This window comes from Channa argus, chromosome 8 (genome assembly GCF_033026475.1).
Source record: "Channa argus isolate prfri chromosome 8, Channa argus male v1.0, whole genome shotgun sequence".
NCBI lineage: Eukaryota > Metazoa > Chordata > Actinopteri > Anabantiformes > Channidae > Channa > Channa argus.
Window position 1 is genome coordinate 25239397 of NC_090204.1, and position 19121 is coordinate 25258517.

Consider the following 19121-nt stretch of genomic DNA (forward strand, 5'->3'; position numbering starts at 1 on the left):
CTCGTTGAGTGCAGCTCATGTCAAGACATTTTATTTAGATCTGTGTTATAAATGTATGCTTTACTTTTTCTATGAGGTACTTTTAAAAATAGTGTCAATAAAAACACAAAGAGAAGCAGATGGCAACAAAACAGCTGTGGAGGTTTGTCTCTAGTTGGATAATAGAAAGTTGCTGCTGTTGCTGCCGACTTTTTGCAGCTCTGTGACCAGGTTGTGGAGTCTTTCTGACAGCGCCACCTGTTGGGAAACATGACCACAGACCAGGTAAGAAAATCTTTCTACTAGGGAGAGAATATTAAAGCCAACAGAGGCAAATGGAAAGAAATTCAATTCTGGTGATTTGTTTCCTAAGTCTGATCAAATTTTTTCTCTCTCCTGAGTTCATGACCTTTGAAAAGAATATCTTCATCTTCATTTTCCAGCTGAAAAAATGATTTTTGATGGTTCACAGATTAAGGGACACACTTCATTCACAAATTAAATAAAAGGATCTTTTAAATTGAAAAAACAAAAAAAACTTTTCTCCCCATCTATCTCACAGATGGAAAAAAAAGATTATTAAGGCAAAACTATTTTGTTTTCACATTCCCTTAGGTTTTAAACACAGAAAAGAGAAAAATGAGGTCAGACGTAGAAAATGGATCAGCAGAATTTAACCCTTTAACATGTCCCTAGCTTTTTTTGCATACACTGGAAAATGTAAATAAATAAGACAGTGTAAGTCTGGGAATATTAGCTGAGAAATCTTCTCACGAGAGTTCATTATTTTCCACTTGGCTGTCAGGGCTTCCGTGAGAGTATCACTTGTGAGGTTGAGCTTTTGTTTCTAAGTTGTTCTGCATGTTTTTGCATTCAGTGCACATTTGACTGAGACTCACTGTGTAAGAGTCTGGCTCCTGCAGCCTCTTGTGTCGAGGGTGCAGGGTCTGGAGAGAGCTCTGGACCTTTGCTCTAGTTTCCGTAGCACTGCACAGAGGGTGTGTGACCTAGAAAATGTGAGAGACACATCCTTAAAGACAAAAGTCCTCCATAGTCTTGCAACAGTATTTTGGTTCTTCGTAGCTTTAAATTGAGTAAAATAGGTGCTATTCCTGTTATTGCATTATCTGTGATTTATTGGTTTAGATCTTCTGCACATTTCATCTAAATGCTGGTCTGCACATGCTGCCCTCACTCATGAATACGGAGGATCATATAAAGGTTGCGTTTGATCCTTTATGGGTTTTCAAGGAAATCCTATTTTTATGTATTCCTTTGCAGATAGTTCAAAGTATGGTTTGAGCAAATTCTTTGTAACATTTCTGTGTCCTTCTCTATGTAAAGGCTGAACTGTCTGAGAAGAAGATGCAAAATTAATAGTGTGCCATACACATGTGGATGGACAACCATGGCAGTCCATCGATGTAGGTTCCACCCTCACCTGTCCTTTGGTGAACACCTCCTGATACAGGCAGGTGACCTGATCTGGAGTGACTGAGACAGCAGAATGTTCACACCCTAGGGGGTAACAGCTCAGCGGGACTCCTGCCTCTGGAGGAGACTCCACCACCAGACACACCAGGTCCAGGAAAGGATGCCCTGCAGAGCAGAAAGACCGTGGGAGGCTGTGAACACACGAGCAGCCCTGTGAGGCACTAATGCTCATCACACACCAGGAAAACCTTTTTATTGTGTCACATTTTTCATCTGTGAAGCAAACAGAGTAAAGACTAATGAATCCGTTTCCCTTTGTATTGTAACTTCTTAAATGATTGGCTGATATGCAGCGTTGCATAAACAGTTTTTGTGTGCTGTCATCTTTCCTCCTGTTCATACTGGCCGTGAATAGAAAATCAAACACACATTAAACGGGAGACAAATCTTTGTGACTATTTTGAAATGTTGGAATCTACTCTTTTAAGAAATTTCTGCACAGACCACTCACATTAGAGGGATCTCTGAATGCCTTTAAATCAAGTTTTTGTTTAGGAGACATCTTTCTATAAGCTTTTAGTTTCCTACCTCCACGTAACAACCTTTAGTTTACTTTGGATTCACAAATATCTGAATATATTAAGGTAAAAATATAATAGTCTGTATGTGTCTATTTGAGCATGTCATTATTTCTTTGGAATAATTGTGCAAACATTAAACAAATAAGCCAGAACTCAAAGGGCATTTGTTGGATTTTCTCTACCTGTCTTTATAGTCTTGACTTTATTATGTAAACTGCTTTGAGATAACTTTGTTGTGAATGGCGTTATATGAATAAAGATGAATTGAACTGAATTGAAGCCAGTACCGAGTTTAAGGTGGTCGTCCCTAGAAACGATATCCATCATCATCAATTAAATTCATTTAAAATTATTTGAAAGACTGTAGTGGTTTATGTAAATGTTTTAAAGAGCTGCTGTAGCTCTTGCATCATGATTCTTGAATAAGATCAAGATCCAGAAAACATTCCCAGAACAGCTGCCTATGACCTGCCGATGCGTTGTCCCTCACAAAACATAAAGATGATCTTCATGGTGATACACGACTTTCTATGGGAAATATAGACTCAGCAACATTTTTAGTCCAACTTGTTGATTTAAGATCACTGGTGCCGGATATAAATGAACTCTTTCCTCGCAGTATTTGGATTTTGTATCCTAAAAACTATCCTATTTTCCTGTCTGGTTCCTGTTGTATAAAGGCCACAGCGAAATATTTTATGCTGGACAAACTCACGTGATCTATATCTTCCTATCACTTGGATAAGAATCCCATAACAAACATGGACACACTGTAACTCATACCATTGCAATATTAGGCTTAAAAAAGCCAAAACTGAAACAAGAACGAGAAAGACAAAAACTGTGGTGCTACCCACTAATTCTCACCATCAGCATCAATGAGCCGGTAAACAGCTTTCCTGCCAGGTACAGTGCTTTTCTCTTGGTCCTCGCTGATCTTCATCTTGGGCCTCCCTCTCACCTCAACCAGCTAACAGAATTGACACCGTGCAAATGCTAATACCAAATGAGTTTGAGGCATTTCAAGAGACTATTGAGAGCTTTCATATATGTGTGCTCCTCCATTTACCTTATACACACAACCAAGTGAGGGTTGTTTTGTGCAGGTGACCAGATGTGTTCCAACACCAACGACGTCAATCTCATTCTCCTAAAGTATTCACACATTCAACGACAAAAGAATTAAATCTGTTTCATGATAAACAGTTGTGCATGTTGGCTGTCTTTACCTTTGTGTTGAGTTCAGCCATGCTTTGCTCTGATATGTTATTGGTCCCGACAATGATAAGTGAATCAAAAGCAGGGATGGAGAAACTGTAGAGATCAAGCATAGCAAACAAAAAGTATGAAGGTAACGATAGGAAATGAATTCCATATGACAGAGAAACCCTGCAGGTTAAAAAGACACACAGAGCACAACACCTTACTCACTGCATGCTGCAGAGTCTGAAGACACCACGGACATGGACCGACTGCCTGCACAGGTCCCCGCTGTCCAGGCGAATTCCCACGGGCTTGTAGCCCAGTTCACACAGAGCCAAGGCCACAGCACAGAAGTTCAACAGACCACTACTGAAATTAGATGCACACAAAGACTAATCGGATCACAGTATGGAAGCACCCACACTCTCATTGTGCCTAATTTGGAAATAATGAAAAATATGTAACCTTTGACATAGCTACCAGTAATATAACAAAGCATCCTGAAGCACTGAACTGCTCCAACAACAGATTCCTTCCTTTAGGTAAATCAGTGTAAAACAGTGACACAAGTGTACAGCAGTAGCAGAGTAGCATACAGCACTATTCATTATGTGGTTATTGCATAAACACAGATCAGACAGAACATCATTACCATCTGTGCAATTTAACTTAATGGAATTTAGTTTCCATCACTGGGAACTTAAATCTCCAACCTTCATCATGTGACTTTGTAGAAAGTGGGGCCAAGTATCATGAAAACGACCACGTGCAGTCTTTGCCTTGAAATTTCAATAACAAACATCTAATAAGGGATTACCAGCCAACACTGTAGCTGTCAATCACAGGGAGGAAGTTCTGAGGGTAGGCGATGGCGTAGGACAAAAAGGCAGCTAACTCGCCCTCTCTGATCTTCCCAGGCTCTGCTCCCAGAAGCTCACACACACGACTCAACCAGCCTTTTGTCAAAAAAATGAAGTCGACTGGGCCACGGTCCCCGTTCGCGGTCACGAGGGTCTGATGGAAACATAGGATCACATGAACAGCATGTGACGTGGGTGTTCTCTGGTGTTAGAGTCACCACAAAACAATCTAGACTGACAACTTCAGGGTTTAACAATAACAAAGGTCCTTGTTTCGGATCTTTTTTACAGTTTGAAATGGCTAATTTCACTGCACAAGAGCTCCTGTTCACTACAAACACCGTCTTTTCATCCTGATCACAGGCTGAAGTGCTCGAGCCAGAGTCGAACCAGTCAGTCGTTGCAGTAAATAAAAAAAATAAAGAAAATAAAGTTCCAGACTTCCAAACAATCACACCAATGTGGACTGTCAAACCCTTTCAAAGCCTGTAAAATCAGATTAAAAACGCTTGAGGTCCAACTGAGAAAGTGTTACTAAGATGATTTTCAGACATATTCAAATTCTTTAAATGTTTTGATATTTGATAACAGGGCTCAGGTTTTTAAGGAATAGGGATATATAAAGCTAAATAATAGCAGTGTGTCTGTAGTGTAGATTAAACAACAAGCAGACTAGAAGCTTTCATTTTTACTGGGGCTTCAGCAGCAAGAAATACATTGAAAGATAGGTTTGCGAGTAGGACTTGGAACTGCACTGAGCCTTATCCCTTAAGACGTTAATAAAGACGACAACATGTTCACTGAGGTATATAAAATTAACCCGCATACTACAGATAGCTGACTACTCCCATGACTGCACACCACTTGTAGTTGATGAGCTAAAAATGTACACAACTGTAGGTAGGTGACTAGAGGTGAGAACATATACTCACTTGTGGCCACACCTCCTCCAGGGAGGTAAAGGAAGTGACGTATGAATGTGCCATTGTCCCTGCAACAGGGATCGCAAACAGGAATCCAGCCTGAACGTTACTGGTGAGATCAAAACCTGCACCAACACAGATTCCAGTGTCAATGTGTACGTGTGTCACAATTATCAATAGGCAAATTTAGAACCCTCAATCTGAGGTATAACACATGAATAAAGTTCAGTTTGGAACATATACGAATGCATCTTTCTGCACAACACGTGTTGGCTCTTGTTTGAATGAGTATATCTGAGAAACAGTAAAGGTACGAGGTTGTGGAGACTTAGATGGTTTGGGAATGTGCAGAGGAAGGATGCAGGGCCATCAGGAAAAAGATGCTGAGGATAGAGTTGTCAGACAGGAGGAGAAGAAGGGGACCAAAGAGGAGCTTCATGGATGCTGTGAAAGAGGACATGCAGGGAGTTGGTGTGACACAGGAAGACGCAAAGGACAAAGTGAGATGGCAACCCTGAAAGAAGAGGACACCGTCTTGGCTGTTGTTTATTTGATGTTATGCTATGTAGTGACAGCAGGGTTTGTTTTCATCATGCATGTTAGCTTAACTGATGACTCTAAATTTGAGTGAAAAGTTTTATGTCTGTGTATGTCTCTCTGTGTTGAGATAATCTGGAGACCTGCTGGTTTTCTTTACTTCTCCACTCAAACCCAGAGTTGAACATAATGTAAAAGCACCTTGAGGTCATTTTTGTGATTTGCCGCATTATAAATCCATTGTACAGAACTGAACTCCTGGAAATTTCTTTTGTGAAAATTGAGGCGATGCTCGTGTTGCTCTACGCCCATGAGCTTCCCTTTTGGAAGGAGATTTCACATCTTCAGTTTTTTTGTTTCATAGTGAAGGTGATAGTTATTGTTTTCATTCTCTATTTTCAACTATTGTTTTAAACGTGTTTAAACTTTATTTCCCATTTCTACAGAATCTTTAAATCCTAAGTGTCTGAACATGTTTGACGTGCACCACACAACACTTACCTCCAATGTGTGCGTATCGTGAGGCAGTGAGTCCTCCATCTGGTCCCTGAGCCCTCCTGAGGCCCATCTCTAGCAGCTTCCTCCTGGGGCCTGCTGCCAGGCGGAAGCGGGCAGCATTACTGCAAACCAGACTGACAGCAGAGAGGAAAAACAAAAACGTCTGCTGTAACATCAGCACCGTGCTGTGGCTGGCTCTGTGATGGGAAACTACAGGCTGGAACCTTGAGCCAAATTATAAAGAGGTCAAAGAGCCAGCAGGGGACGGGAAAGGCAAATATCCAGTGTTTTCCCTTTATGTTATGTAATTTATGTATTTGAATTCTACACAAAATGCTTAACTATGAGAAGATCCTAAAGGCTGTTTATTGTTCCCCTGACTTGTCCCTTCTGAAATAATTGGAGTCATATTTAATGGCTGTGCCCATCCATGATTATTATTTTTTCTCTTGTGAGTTTTCATACACATTTCTTTGGTTGGTTTTAAATTAGAATCAAACTTTAGCACAAAATGTGATGAGGTACAAACTAGCAGAGTTAGGGAGGTTTGAGAATTTCAAACTTTTACATTTACTTGTTTACAAGAAAAGGACATGACCTTGGTGACCACAACAGTAGCTGAGAACAAAATTTCAGTGCTGACAGTTCACACTAGTCCCAGTTTGTTGAGGTCTGAGGATTTGTGGTATTGTTCTTTTTAAAATACTTGCATTTTTGGTGACTTTTTGACTTTGTGTCTGTTTTTTCCCCCTTCCTAAAGATATTTTTATAGCATGTAAAATAGAAGCAAGTCTCAATCAAGTTTGACACTGTCCTTTTGGAAAGCCTGGATTAAAACTGTAGGTTGTGCACACACGTACACACAGTGTGCACCACGCTGAAACTACACACACATACAGGAAGGTTTTGTTATTTAGATGGTTATGTAATTTATCCTTAAAACAGTTACATAAACTCATTCATGAGGGAGCATTTATTGTAGGACTGCTGGATTAGACAAACCAGTTTTACTCTGCTGTTCCTAATAAACTGCCACCTGAGTGTTTGTGGATTTAATAATCACATGGGTAAAGACCATCCAAACTTTGTCTGGACTTTTCTGTGTACATGTGTGTGTTGCTTGTTACCTGGCATAGTTAACCAGACACAGCAAACTGGTCTCAAGCAGTTGTACCACAGCCAGTGGACCAGCCACCTCCATCAGAGGCACCTGCAGATGTTTTAGACACACAGCACAGATTAAACCCTCTGACCCCACACAGATGGTGACCTTTGACCCCTACATACTGTGACCTTTAATCATCAGTTGCACCCTGAGGCCCTGCCACTCACCCTGGCAAACACCACGGTGCCCTCTGGGACGGAGCGGAGTGTTACGCCTGAACAGTCCAGGCCTCGCAGGAACTGGAAGAAGGCAGGGTCGGTGGCTGGGGGCAGGACTGAGCACAGGAACTCCACATCTGGATCCACAATGCACAACATTAGCAAAACAGCTGGAACTCTGTAAGAAAGACCAACGGCAGAGGCCATCCTTCATCCTAAAACCTGTGCTCTTACGCAAGCACACGTGACCTAGTGAAGTTATTACATGAGTATTCATACTGGCACATCGATGATTAGGAAGCATTTAATGTCACATGTGGTAAAGATGGAGCTAATCTTGGACGGGCTTTTGTCCTTTTGTGCGGTTTACTTTTTAACTAAATGCATTTCACTTAGAACTTTCATGACTTTTTTGGTAAAAATAATTTAAAGGCATCTTAAAAGTATTAATATTAATATAAACTAATATTTGAGGGGGGGTATTTTTCCTCAGCACCATTTTGGCCGTATGCTGACAGTGATGCACTTAACAAAGAACTGAAGTACTTCACTAAAAAAGTAGCTGAGACTTTTCCTAGTATGAAGTACATCACTTGAAACCTCAAGAACATAGTGTGAAACTTTATACAGAAAGCTTGTAAGTTCGTTGGCATGTTGCCCTGTTGCTTCATGCGCTGATTGTTACACAGCCCAGTTTACTGATCAGTCGTATGAGCTACAGGTCAGAGCTGCGAGCCAAGGTTCACTGAAACACCGCGTTGGCGCTCACGTTTCTCAACCGTGGCCTGGTCACGCGTACTGTAGGTTATTGCGCAACCAGTTTGTTGTGCGTAAAGGGAGTTTGTCGTCCCGAAAAGTGCCATTCATTCTTTATACTGTAATGATGGGAAAAGGCAGTAAAGTGACTTCCTCACCTTCATCTGTGAAGCGAAAGCTTCGCAGGAACCGCAGACAGTCGTCCAGCCCGGCGAACAGCGAGAAGCCCCCTCCGAACGGATTCTCCCTGAAGAAAAGCTCGAACACCGCGGGCTCCTGGTGCCGGCCGGCCCGCCAGTACGCGTACGCCATGGTGAACTGGTAAAGGTCGGTCAGTAGCGGGGGGACCCGCTCCCGGAAAGACCTCTCCATAATCCCACATGTGCTGCCTGAACGCGCTGCCATGTTATTCAAGGTCCAGGTTCACTAGTAGCGAGCTGTCTGGGACTTGCAGTTCCCTAAAGCCCCGCTGACTCCTTCACCTACTGAGGCACAAACACAGAAATACCCCAGGGGCTGAACAACATGTCACGCCTTGTGCGGGGCCAGGAGTGATGCGTGATGGCCGCACTGCAATTCCACTGCCCGGTGTTTGCATCCTACTGACTGTAACCCACCACTCGCTTAGAAGCAGATAAAACCCACTGGTTTCACTCCGTCCTTGTTCAGGGGGATTTCGTTGGTTTTTGTAGATATCGTGCCTGAGCTCCGTGTACAGTGTCAATATACTAAGGCCCTGCATTCAAAGTGGGACACTGCTCCAAACAAACGAACTTTGTGCGGCAGCCGCAACGAGCACGGCTGATTTTAACGGGATAATTATCTCGTTATATCCGGATAACAACTTTGTTTTGTCGGGATAACTAAATAATTTCGCAAAATCCAAATGACTATCTCGGCTTCCGTACATAATTGGGATTTTTCCCGACTGTGTTAATGTTTTACTATACAGGGGTTAATGTATAGACTACTTAGATAACCAGTAAAATCAGCTCCACCTTTACCAGCAGTGACCTTTGACCTTTACTGTACTGAACATTCTAGCATAATTACCATAAACGGTATAGTTTTAATACATTTCTTCCTGGGAGGGGTACGATCATTTTTTTTGGTCAAAAGACCAACGGTTTTCGGCTTGTCCCTTCAGGGGTCACCACAGCAAAAATTGTTCCGCATGTTGATTTGACACGAGTTTTTATGCCAGATCCCCTTTCTACCGCAATCTTACCATTTTTGTACTGGCCTTGGGACCCGCCACCAAGGGTGGGGTGTGATTTGAACCAACGGCCTTCTCCGTCTCAACCCAATGGTCTACCACTGATCCACTAGGGCTCTGGGTGCTATTACTTTTGTACTTCAAGTAAAAAGTAGAAAATCTGCTTGATACTTTTACTTGAGTCAAAGATGTGAAGCGGTAAAAATAAAAGATCATCAGCATTACCAGCTGTTTTGTTCCACACCAAGTTATGAGGTAACTGTGTCCCCCATTTTTCATTAACTACCATAACTTTTTTTCCATATTTTTTACTTTCAGAGTCTGGACGACATTAATGCTAACAGCATCACATTTAGTACGGATTCTAATGCACGGTTTTCTTATTAAAGCATGTGTTCTTTTGTATATTAAGTTAATTCTGGCATGAACTTAAGATTTTAAGGTGGTAATTCTACTTGTAGTGGAGTAGTTTTTAATGGCAGCTATCTGCAGTAACCTAAAATAGAAATACTTCGGAACAAGTCCCGCAAAACATATGTACAGTACCTGAGTAAATATACTTAGTTACTTACCACTGCTGTAAATGGCACATGTTCAAAGTCTTTTGTAGGTTTCCTCATGAATTTAGTTCCACCTTTAACCCAGTCCTGATTCAACATAACGTTAATTTAGTAGTGGTCTAAGTGGTTTGAGATTTTCTTACGATCGACAACTTTTAAGAGAGAGGCATGTCCTTCCACTGATGTGGAAGAGCAAAGAAACAAACAAAAAAACAACATAATTTGTAGTAGAATGATAAAGTATTAACATGGAAATACTCAAGTAACAAGTAAATGTTATTAGGCTTGACCTCTGCATATGACTGAGGGCGATGAGATATTGTCACATGACATTTCTTCTGGATTTACTAAGATTTTCTTTTGAACTTAGCTTTAAATGCCAGCACACAAGGCTGAGCTGAAATACATCAAATTGGAACATAACTTTTATGCTAAATGGTCGGGTGAGAGATGTCAGTGCCACTTTAAGTCGACCCATGTAGACTTAGACCAGTTCCAAACCTGGGGTTTAAAATACAAAAGTAGGCCGTCTTTTTCATATATTTCACTTATCTTTTGATTTATTGTGACATACTGGGCAATTTTAGTTTTTCATAAATAGAATTCAAATCTAGCTGGTAAATCTAAAGAGCAAAAAACACTTAATTTACCCACAACCTGTAATGAGAGGTTGCAAAGCAGCATTGCTTTGTTTGTAAGGTTGGAAACCACAGATTTAACCAATGACATTTGCATTATCAAATAATACAGCAGCCACCTACTAAAACGTCACTAATTAATAGCACATAACAGCCCACTGGTTCAACACAACCACACTGTGATCGCTGCAAGACCGTGTTTGACTTTTCCACTGGCAGAATGGCACACTGTCGTGTGGATGTTTCCCAGGGTTGCAAAACTAAGCTACACCTTTAAGTTGTTCCGGCCATTATCCCAGGTCCCCATGCTGCCCCCTGCCTCCTTCTGCAGGGAAGAATAATCGGGAAAGCTCATTAGTCAGAGTGTGTTTCTTTCCTCTCCAGAGAAAGTGTTTAGGCTGCCCCGATTGGCTCTGATCTGCTGGATAAACAAAGAAGGTGCTGAGCTCGATGGCCAGAGCGGACCTGACCAAACCGACCCCCCCTGAATGCTCTGCGCAGGGGTGGTAAAGTCGTCCGCTGATGGGGTGCATGTACAGAGCCTCCGGGCGAAACGGGACAGACAGCTTCTCCGCCCCACCGCAGTACGACAGCAGCTCCTGATCTGCGATGATCCCCTGTGGCCCCGCAGGGCTGTGCAGCAGGTGCGTGAATACTATAGGTCGGTCATCACAGCGCAGGAAGTTCCTCTCCCTCCCACACAGGGACAAAAATGGAAAGTCCTCCTCGTAACGGCTACTCCGATTTAAGCGCAGACGACTGAAGAAAAAGACCAGGAACTCTTTATCTGATGATGAAGAAACAGATGATGAAAAGTGAGCCCTAAACCACACTGAAGGCAGCAGGAGCAAAATAATAAATACAAAATAAAAATATGGTGGTAATAATGAGTAATTATTATTATCCCAACTAGATGAAAATGTACATGTATTCACTGATACTCTTCACAAAATGTTCACTAATAAAGTTAATATTAGATCTAGATCTGGGTTATAAAGAGCGAGGTTTAATTTGTCACTGTAGAATATTCATAGGATTGTATTATGACGTTATTGTGTCAGCAAAAGTAGAACGTTTCCAATCATATCACAGTTTAAGTTCTAGATTTTATATTTGTGTAAATATATATTAATGTTTAAAGTGGTTCCATCAGTAGTTGTTGTGTTCTAATAAAAATGAATTGTTGCAAACCAAACAACTCTGTAGGACTCTTCGATATTATTTTATGTGGCTACTGACTTGATGAAACATTTCAATGGTGTTTTCCTGTTTTCAATCTTAAAGATGAGTCAAGTATATATCGCTTATTGTCATTTTACCTTTGAAGCAAGTGACAAAGTTCTTCACTTTGGTATCATCGAGGAAAAGCTGAAAGAAAAGAACAAATCAACATGGCAAACTGTCAGAATAAATATTTTATGAACATTTTGTTCAGTGTCTTTGTATGCGCTGACCTGTCCTTGATGGTCGATGTAGTAGAAGTACTCTCGGATGCGTGGCTCCGGGCTCTGGCCCTGGATGTATGTCGCAGTAGATCTGCAGGCGGTGTAACCGCAGGACAGGCAGCGAAGAGCGGTCAGAGCTCTGCAGCTGAGAGCCGCAGCCCGAAGCACCAACATGGCGGAGCAGAACCACGGAGGGTAAATGTGTTCAGTTACAAAAACAGCTACAAACAAGATAACCAATGTGTCTGTACTCCGAGAGAAATTTAAGCATTATCCGCATGTTGTTGTTTACAGACGCAGTAACGCAACCCGGAAGAATTTAGCTGCTGCTGCAGCGTCTGCAGTGCGTGACTGCTGCCACCTGGTGGCCGCCGGAGATGCTCCAGTTTTATGTTGTTTGCGTCACAATACTTTTTTTTGTCCTTTCAGTTTATCCCGTGAGTTCAGCGTCGCCACAGCAGATCGATGTCCGCATGTCGATTTGGCACAGTTTTTACGCCGGATGCCCTTCATGACGCAACCCTCCCCAATTTCTACCGGGCTTGGACTGGCACTGCATAGCTGGGGAGGGGAATGGGCTGTTATACAGTAATACAGTATTCAACAATATTGCTCTTGAACGTCACAAAAATGATAGAACGCAATACAGGACAAATACAAGACTGCATCAAATGTGTGGAAAGGTTATTTTAATTAAAAAAAAAACACAAATGTACATATAGCAGATGCGTGTTGCTCCTATTTTAATGGACCTTCCCTGCTATACACTGTACGTTACAGTGGCATTAAAGAAATATTTAAGAGGAGATTTCCTCAGTAAAGAAAAGTCAGCTGTATTTCACAAAGGACTTCTACACTTAAATTAATTAAAATACTATTGCACCTTTGATCCTGTGCTACTTATGCACAACATGAAAGGAAGTACCAATAATATATGTATGTATTATACATATATTTGCAATTAGGTGTTACTATATCCCGTGTTATCCTCTTCTCTGCTTCTACATTTACTATTTTTCACTCAAATCTTTTTTATAGCATGTTTCATACACACAAAGGGCCTTACAGGTGAGTAATATGTTAAAAGCATAGTAACTGCAGCAAAACATTACTTTTTTGAACACCTGGAACAAAAAGATTCAGAATCTGGGACAGTTTGGGGCCAATACAGTGGCAATGCGGGCATTAAGTTAAGCACGAAGAGATAAATATTTGGGCTCTGACATCATTGTTTATGAATTCTTCGAGACACCACTGAGATTAGTGAATAAGAAAATAATCTTGGGGAGCAGCGTCTGAGCGAAGGCAAACTCAGCCAAGTGTCCCAGTCTGCAGCAGAGAGGGAGCAGACAGCTCAGGTCAAGTCAACGTTGCAACGTTCGGGTGAAATTAGGATATAATTGTGATTATTAAGTGATCTAGAAATCTGCTGATATGAATATGCATTTATGAATGAACTGATAATTTACCTGTTATTTAACCAACTAAATAAATATTTTGAGTAAATTAATTGTGATCTTTAGTGTTTGTTTAAAATGATGCTCAATTAGTTGAGTTGAATCAGTTCAATTATGATGGCGGCAGTGGCTCATGTGGTAGATTGGGCAGCTCCCGACCATAGGATCGGAGGCTTGCGCCCCGCTCTTTGCGACCACATGTCGAAGTGTCCCTGGGCAAAACACTGAAGCCTCGACAGCCCGTCCCCGTCCCCATCCCCAGCCGTGCAGTGCCGGTCCCAAGCCCGGTAGAAATTGGGTTGGGTTGCAGCAGGACATTTGGCGAGTCATGCTCAAATAATGTAGGGTCATTTTATTTTTCACAATTCTTCTGCACAAAAAATTATAGAAAGATTTTGGTGCGTCCGAACTGTGGGTGGGACGAGACTTCGACGTAAACTCTGCGTAAATACTATGATTTATGTAAAATGCTAAATTTACATAAAAAAAACTTCCGATCATCTGTAAAACAAATATATACGTAAATCAAAATATTTACGTGAAAACGTCGATGTGTCACAACAAGTAGGAAGTAAGATGACTGTGTCCAATGAGTGACAGCACAAAAAAAAAAAAATGTTAAATTTAATAATTGCACCACATTCCTTAAACTTGAATGGAACAAGCTCTTGCTTTAATGATATTGTGAAGAGACATTATATTGTGTGTAAAACACAGCTCACCAGTAAAGACTGGCCCCTTTTTTTGTTTGGGGAATAAAGTCCAGCAGTGTAAACTTTGTTATATTTGTTTATTTAAACAGAAGGTGATTGAATAAAATAAAACATATAAATTATTGTTACATTTAAATGTTCATTTTTAGTAAATTAATTGTTGTATTAGTAAAAAAAAAACAGTAAAATAATCTATATATTAAATCGATTAATCGAAAAAAAAGAATTGTTAGGTGCAGCCCTAGTCATGTCTGAATTTGTTAATTGGACTTTGCTCCGAATTATGCACAGCATCTACCACAGCTGTCAGCCACATGTAGATGAGCAGAAAGTACAATATTTCCTTATAAAATAGAGTGAAATATTAAAAAATGTGTAATTAAGTACAGTTTGTACCTTAGTACAGAATGTGTCTGAGCCACAGACGGATATTCCCCAAAGGTCAGCGCTGTCAGGTAAATCAGGGTCTTAACAAAAGAAGCATCGCTCTTCATCTGCTCACAGTCAAAGGCAAACGCCGGAACAGAGGCCCCACACAGGGAGCAGGGCGCACACAAAGCCGCCGATTCAGACGAGCTGGAGATGACGCCAACTGCAGCCAAACCACAGTGAAGCTGTGCGGCTGTGAGCCGAACTCACACCCACCTGCCTGCACCTATTCGCTCCTCTGCCGCCTCCCCTTCGTCCTCTTCCAGGTAGGGTGGAGTCAGCTGGGCTCTGAGAACCACACAGGTTTCAGTCACCTGTCTTAGGTTGGTCCGCCATTAAGCTCTGGGGAGAAGAAGTCTGCGATAATGGCGATATAGTCTCATTTTTGGAGTTTTCATCGAAACGGACGTCACGGTAAGTTTTTTTTCTGCGTTTGTAGCCGCTGTGGTTGATTGTACAGTGATTAGTTAACGTTTCCTAAAACTTGGTTTTAAATCACCTGCTCCCCGGTTGTTTGGTATCTTCATTTTAAATCATTATTTGAAACCTTTCTACTGAAGTTTGGTCCATTGTGTTTGTTATGTTTCTAGACGTTCTGACGTAATCACGTCAGCGGTAATTGGCGAAACATTATAAATAAAGGTTAGAAAAGTAAATATACATCGAGTGCACTGATATTTTCATTGTTGTTGTTTCTTGTAGCAACTTCTAACAGTTTCTCTGCTGTTCAGAGGTCGGGTCCGAATCTAAACGTGTAGCTGCGGGTCACCAGGGGACGTCATGAGCAACTCGAACCGGGGACAGCGGGACCGGAACCGAGATCCCCGATACTACCGGGACTCTCGCGATGAAAGACACTCGTCCTCCGGCAGGTGTAGTTTATGCAGCACCGTTAAACCGTAAAACCCACTGTTGTTTTTCTCCGCTCTTACAATTGTATTAGATAAACAGCCTTTATTGAATTGGGCATCTGCGTGTCTATACAAATGATGTAAAGTTTAAATAACTCGATTCTGAATTTACTTACTAAAATGTATTGGATTTAAACCATTTTCTTTTAGAAGAAGACAATTACTAACAAGGCGGTTTTTGAGTATAATACACCTGAAAATACATAGTGCAAACTGTGTAACATGTTATTCACAATAACATTAAATATGAAGAGACCAGCAAAAACAATTCAGTATCAGCCCTAAATATCCTGCAATAAAAACGGCTTTTTCTCTGTGGGTTAATGTAATAAAAAGGAAAGTAGATAAGAAACGATAAGCTGTTGTTAACTTCACTGATGTCGTAATGCATGTGTTTCTATGTGCCTAAGGTCTTCCTCTCAAGCATTCAATCCCAGAGAGGCAGACCACCCTCGCAAACATGTACGGCAGGGTGCCAGATCAGAGCACCGTGAGTCCAAGTGCACATACATCTGCTCCAGAAGAGGTGAGTGAGGATCAGAGTGAAAGTATCTGGGTGGAATAAAATGAAAGCTTTGATGGTGGAAGTTGTTGCGTGACAGGGCGGACTTTGGTTTCAGTGCAGCTCATTCCTTCCTCCTTCTGTGAATACTGGACAGACTGGTTTTGTGGTGTTTACGTGTCTCTTTGGCAGAGTAACAAGACACCCGAAGGATAAAGCAAGGTGACAAATCAATATCTGCATTCGATTCAAGATTCAGACAACTTTAAGATCCCACAGGGACATTGTGTTGCCTTGTTACAGCTACTCTGCACGTGAAAATTACAAAAACAAACAAGTACAAACTACTGATCAATAAGTAAGAAAAAAAAAACAGCTAGAGGACTAAACATAAAGAAATAAATACAATACTATTTGTCCATTTGGACCATTCAGTCCCCCTCCTTTTTACAGAAGGGGGATGAGTTGAACAGTTGAATGTCCACTGAGAGAAAGGATCTCCTGTGTTGTTCTGTGGAGCACTTGACTGATCAGTCTCTGGCTGAGTGCTCCTCTGTGCAGCCAGCACACAGTGGAGTGGGTGGGAGGGATTGTCGAGGAGTTTGGACAACAAGAAATTCAAGTATATGCTTCTGATGAGTGTCATATGTCACTAATTTTCAAAAAAATAAGGAATTGGATTAACATTATATTCTGTGTAGCAATAAAATGTCTGGAGCTCTGAAAATGTTTTATTTTTATAAAACATAAAAGGTTTAAATGATGAACCTGTTAATTGGGAGTATGGAAAAATCCAGATTTTGACCTCTACAAATAGTTAAATTCAATCTGTATGTAAACCTTGCACAGCGTGTCTAAGCTAGTTCTCACAGAACAGTTAACTCTCACATAAAGAGAAGTAGGAAATGCTCAGTCAAGATTCTGGAAGTTTATTCCTTCCAGTCTCAGCTATTTTATGATCATTCCTTCAAAGTGGATAGAGCATCAGGCTGGGATGCAGAATGGTGCAGGATCAAAGCCCAGCCTATCCACCAGGTGTGTCCTTCAGAGACACTCAGCACTGCTCCCTTCAGGGGGATTCAGGGGTCAAATACTGAGGACAAGTTTCATTGTAACATGAATATAAGCTCCATGATCAATCTAGATTTTAAAGCTCCATACTCGTGTGCTTTTTTCTCACTTGTTTCCATGTGTCCACTGTCTTTCCCAGGCATCATGCTGATCTGTGCTGTGCTCACCAACAGCCTGGTCCTGATTTGTGTGGTGGCAGCACAGATGGTGACATCAGGCATGTCCTCGAGGGGCGGGATTACCAGCTTCGACATCAACAGTGATTTTAACCTGCAGGGCACCGACCTGACGCAGATGCGGGAGCTGGACGTGCAGTACAGCCAGATGAGGGCACCGGGGATCTACGGTGGCGTCACCTTCAGCCTGACCATGGGCATCATCTCGCTGCTGTTTTTGGTCAGTAGTAACAAACCCCCTCACCGGATGCCCCAGAAGCTTCTGATAGGAGCGCTGGTGTTTCAGGCCGTGGGTGCTGTGGCGTACGTGGTGGCTATCGGGCTCTATTTGCACTTGATCATTAGGGTCAACTCCACAGATGTTTGCACTTTGCGAGCCAGGTTGTATGCACGCAACGGCCTCACCTGGATGAACTGTGACGTGAACGGGGCGGATGCAGCTGTAGCTCTGTTTGGCACCATCACAGCTATCCTGTACACAGCTGGCGCCGTGCTCGTCTTCCAGACGATCCGCCAAGTGAGGACCTACCTGCAGGAGCGAGAACGCCAAGAGACTGAGAGACGGCTGGAGCAAGTCCAACCACAGGAGCGAGCTCGGCCACAAAAATCCCCGCCGAGAGCTGAAGCCATCTTTGTGTGATGGAAATGACAAGGATGGACCTGCAGTTGCCTGCATCATGTAGCAAGACCACTGGCTTAACCTGATCTATTTGGTTTCAAGTCAGATGTTCTGGTGTCGTGCAGCTGCCTTACTTTTAGCCAGGATAAATCACCACGGTGAAAACCGCTGCTGCATAAGTCACCTGCTCTCGTACAGGTTCCATTTACTGTATCCATCGTGAAGATGATGGATGGTATAAATTCAGAAATCTCTGCTTGATACCAATATAGTCAAAAGTAATGCAGTAACAAAGAGTAATAAATTATTAATTTGCATTATACAGACTAATATACTGTGGCTGGCTGCTGCAGTAGCTCTGAGCTAAAATTATAGCTTTTATGCTTAGAGCTTTGTGCTAAAGCTATTCTGATTCCTGAGGTGCATTCTGACAGCACATCACTCATATGTGGTAGAGGAACAACCTTTGATGCCAACATAAATAAAATATATGTATTCTTAGTTGTACTCTTCTTAATAACTAAGTCTACCCACAAGGTTTTTAGTATTTTGTAAACTTAATGAACTGATGGATTAATGTTCCACTAAGTGCAGTTTTTCCTCTTTGCTTTGGCAGTAAGTTGAATCTTATTGTACTTTTGCAAATTGTCTGTGCATCAGGTTACCGTTGTTATTTTTACCTCACTGAACATCATGCTGCTGTAACAAACTGATTTCCAGAGTTTCTTGCTTCGTGGTCTGGGTCTTACAGTGCCGGGGCTGTTCGTCAACTGTTTCTATATTGGATTAGAAGGTTTGCACTCACAGGGATTTCTGTGAATGCTTATAACATGTCTACTGGTGTAATTGTGTTTTTATGTAATAGTTTCACTTTATAATATAACATGTTTTGATACAGCAACTAAATTGTACAGCTTTTTAAAGATTTTAATCAACTTAAATAAAACCTCCACCACTGTGTTGTAACACAAGACTGTTTACTGCAAGTGTCATAAAGTGGACAACCTACAGGGGACACCAGAAATCTGTACAGCTCCAGCTGTTTTGGCTTCTTTTGTCCCTTAGGAGGCTTCCTGCCAGCCATGACTGCAGCCTGTCCTCTCTCTGCTGTCAAACAATGGACCACTCATGCACGAAGGACACATTAGTGACCATTTGGTGCAAACCTAAATAATAACGAAAGAAATCCTCCGGATGTGGTAATTGTCTAAGTTCTAATTTTACCAATTTGGACAACACAATGCAGTAATTGTACCACAACAGCACAAACAAGACACTAACAGCAAAAAG

The 19121-nt window shown here is 41.6% G+C and overlaps 3 protein-coding genes across 7 annotated transcripts; 1 reads left to right on the forward strand and 2 right to left on the reverse strand.

Moving 5' to 3' along the window:
- Positions 1-15: 15 nt before the first annotated feature.
- On the reverse strand, positions 16-9953 carry naprt (nicotinate phosphoribosyltransferase). Of its 3 annotated transcripts, none has more exons than XM_067512470.1 (13): positions 8253-9953; positions 7348-7475; positions 7143-7225; positions 6019-6149; positions 4990-5105; positions 4015-4211; positions 3426-3566; positions 3224-3308; positions 3064-3144; positions 2862-2964; positions 1421-1578; positions 879-986; positions 16-237 (listed from the first exon to the last, which is right to left on the reverse strand). In XM_067512470.1, exons 1-13 carry the CDS (start codon positions 8497-8499, stop codon positions 151-153), a joined length of 1665 nt encoding a protein of 554 aa, XP_067368571.1. In that variant the 5' UTR covers positions 8500-9953; the 3' UTR covers positions 16-150. The 3 variants fall into 3 exon arrangements, 2 of the variants coding, with proteins under 2 accessions (XP_067368571.1, XP_067368572.1); XM_067512471.1 differs by having other exon boundaries at positions 7348-7516; positions 8253-8391; XR_010914985.1 differs by lacking the exon at positions 16-237 and having other exon boundaries at positions 1421-1604.
- A 138-nt stretch (positions 9954-10091) lies between these two features.
- On the reverse strand, positions 10092-14768 carry c8h8orf82 (chromosome 8 C8orf82 homolog). The gene is made up of 4 exons (XM_067512475.1): positions 14520-14768; positions 11963-12098; positions 11828-11876; positions 10092-11295 (listed from the first exon to the last, which is right to left on the reverse strand). The coding sequence occupies exons 1-4, from the start codon at positions 14615-14617 to the stop codon at positions 10799-10801; spliced, it is 780 nt and encodes a 259-aa protein (XP_067368576.1). The 5' UTR covers positions 14618-14768; the 3' UTR covers positions 10092-10798.
- A 39-nt stretch (positions 14769-14807) lies between these two features.
- si:ch211-191a24.4 (uncharacterized protein LOC100150331 homolog) lies at positions 14808-18802 on the forward strand. Of its 3 annotated transcripts, XM_067512474.1 has the most exons (5): positions 14808-14966; positions 15143-15194; positions 15284-15424; positions 15874-15989; positions 17176-18802. In XM_067512474.1, exons 3-5 carry the CDS (start codon positions 15333-15335, stop codon positions 17850-17852), a joined length of 885 nt encoding a protein of 294 aa, XP_067368575.1. In that variant the 5' UTR covers positions 14808-14966; positions 15143-15194; positions 15284-15332; the 3' UTR covers positions 17853-18802. The 3 variants fall into 3 exon arrangements, with proteins under 3 accessions (XP_067368575.1, XP_067368573.1, XP_067368574.1); XM_067512472.1 differs by lacking the exon at positions 15143-15194 and having other exon boundaries at positions 15255-15424; XM_067512473.1 differs by lacking the exon at positions 15143-15194.
- The last annotated feature ends 319 nt before the right edge of the window (positions 18803-19121 follow it).